At 37.4% G+C, this 1837-nt stretch overlaps 1 protein-coding gene across 1 annotated transcript in view; it reads right to left on the reverse strand.

Annotated features, from left to right (window-relative positions):
• Positions 1-1837, reverse strand: part of LOC106110987 (mediator of RNA polymerase II transcription subunit 12-like) — a 21620-nt gene that overhangs the window by 14059 nt on the left and 5724 nt on the right. Inside the window, exons 13-18 of the mRNA XM_013292956.1 lie at positions 1465-1636; positions 1241-1366; positions 687-829; positions 465-601; positions 314-396; positions 8-58 (exon numbers count right to left, since the gene is read on the reverse strand). Coding sequence (XP_013148410.1) covers positions 8-58; positions 314-396; positions 465-601; positions 687-829; positions 1241-1366; positions 1465-1636 — 712 coding nt within the window. The remainder of the gene's footprint in view (positions 1-7; positions 59-313; positions 397-464; positions 602-686; positions 830-1240; positions 1367-1464; positions 1637-1837) is intronic.

Genomic DNA, 1837 nt, shown 5'->3' on the forward strand with positions numbered 1-1837 from the left:
CCTGAACCCCCCGCCGGCACACCCCCCACACCACCACAGGAACTGCTGCTGCGGATACCTGCATGTATTGACTAACATTATATAAATACTGAATTTGTCTATTCATCTTTAACCAATTTAATTTCAAATTTTGCTGATGAATGAGAAAATTTCTATGGATGGATTGTTTCTACTATCTTCAGAACGGCTACTAGTTTGGCATATATGTAGACCATTGTTTGGAGCATATAGGCTACTAATTATATTTGTTTTAATTCTGGACGAAGTTGCGGGCGAAAGCTAGTTTTACAATAATATAAATTTAATTACGTACCTGGTACCGACATCGGCCCCATCCCTATACTCTGCATGTTGGCAATGCTCATCCCACTCGGACCCATCATTGGTGAATTTAAACTGCAGAAAACAAACATTAAATACCCAAATAGGTGGTTAAAAATACGTTTAAATATTAAATGATGTACCTATGCACTGGTTCTCCAGGATCTTTGGGACTGTCGGGCGCATCCATTGAATTCTGCTGATCCTCTTTTATGTGTTGCAATATTTTATCTAGATCGTCGTCGATTTTTGAGTCGTCTAACTCCAATCGCACATTTTCCTACAAATATAGATTTATTAGTTGAGACGGTGTCGAACAACGTGAATTCCGTGACAATATAAGTAAAATTAGTGATTCGATTTACCTCCATTTTAGGTTTAAGATCAATACTGGCAAATATATCATCGTCCATGTTGTGATTGGTGCCGGTGCTGGTGACAGGGGGCGCCACCGTGTGCCCGCCAGATCCGCCCGATGACGTAGGCTCCGTAGGCGATACTAGATCCCCTATACAAAAATGTTAACATGTACAATCAGGGAATCTGGCGGTGATTGTAAAACATATTCGTTTGAACATATTGAAAACATTACAATTATCCCGTCGTTTACGCAACTCGCTACTGCGTAATTGGTTATTTATAAGTAACTAGCTGTTGCTCGCGACTTTGTCCGCGCGAAATTAAAAAAAACGGTGAAAGATTTTTTTTGAATTTTGAAGATTGAAGATTGAAGTCGGCGCATTAGTTGTTGAGTTATATCAATACATACAAAAATACATATTTTTCCTCTTTATCACAGTATAGATGGAGCTTGTATCATAAGGAAAAAGGCATTTCTTATCAAAGTGAAACACCACGAAAGGCCCTGACTGTACATTATAATTTTTTTTTCGCAGTAACATAGAATCATTTCAATTACCTCTAGATATGAGTGTACACATGTATGCGTCGTGTGAGAAAACATCCCTGCGTATGAGTTCACCGAACAGATGCACCAGATTCGCGAACTGCTGACGATTTCCCGGCGGAGCGTTTGGACTCTCGTCTGAAAAACAACAAAATATCTTTGTTTTTAATTGTCTCAACGAGAAGGGACTGTTATTATTTTATTTAGTACTGATGACGACTGAATGTTGATCATACCTAACACCGGTGCATCATTGTCCAGAAATCTCAGGAGAAGATTTTGAAAAATCGGCGGCCCATTGTACAGTCCGGTTCCCGAACTTATAGATTCTTTATCATCGGAACCTGAAATAAAGAAATATTTTAGAGCGTTAGGTTGAAATTTTAACAGTAACTTGTCCGTAGATTCCTACTATCATAATACTCTTTCAATCTTTAACTACACTAATATTATAAAGAGAATATATTTGTATTTTTGTATGTATTTGATTTACGTAAAAACTATGGGGCCAATTTTAAAAAAATCTGTCACAATTAGAAAGGTATTTTAAATGTGAGTAACATCTTACTAATATTGTAAATGCATAAGTTTAGATGGACGGATAGATGG

The sequence above is a fragment of the Papilio polytes genome, unplaced genomic scaffold (genome assembly GCF_000836215.1).
Source record: "Papilio polytes unplaced genomic scaffold, Ppol_1.0 DF824180.1, whole genome shotgun sequence".
Taxonomy (NCBI): domain Eukaryota; kingdom Metazoa; phylum Arthropoda; class Insecta; order Lepidoptera; family Papilionidae; genus Papilio; species Papilio polytes.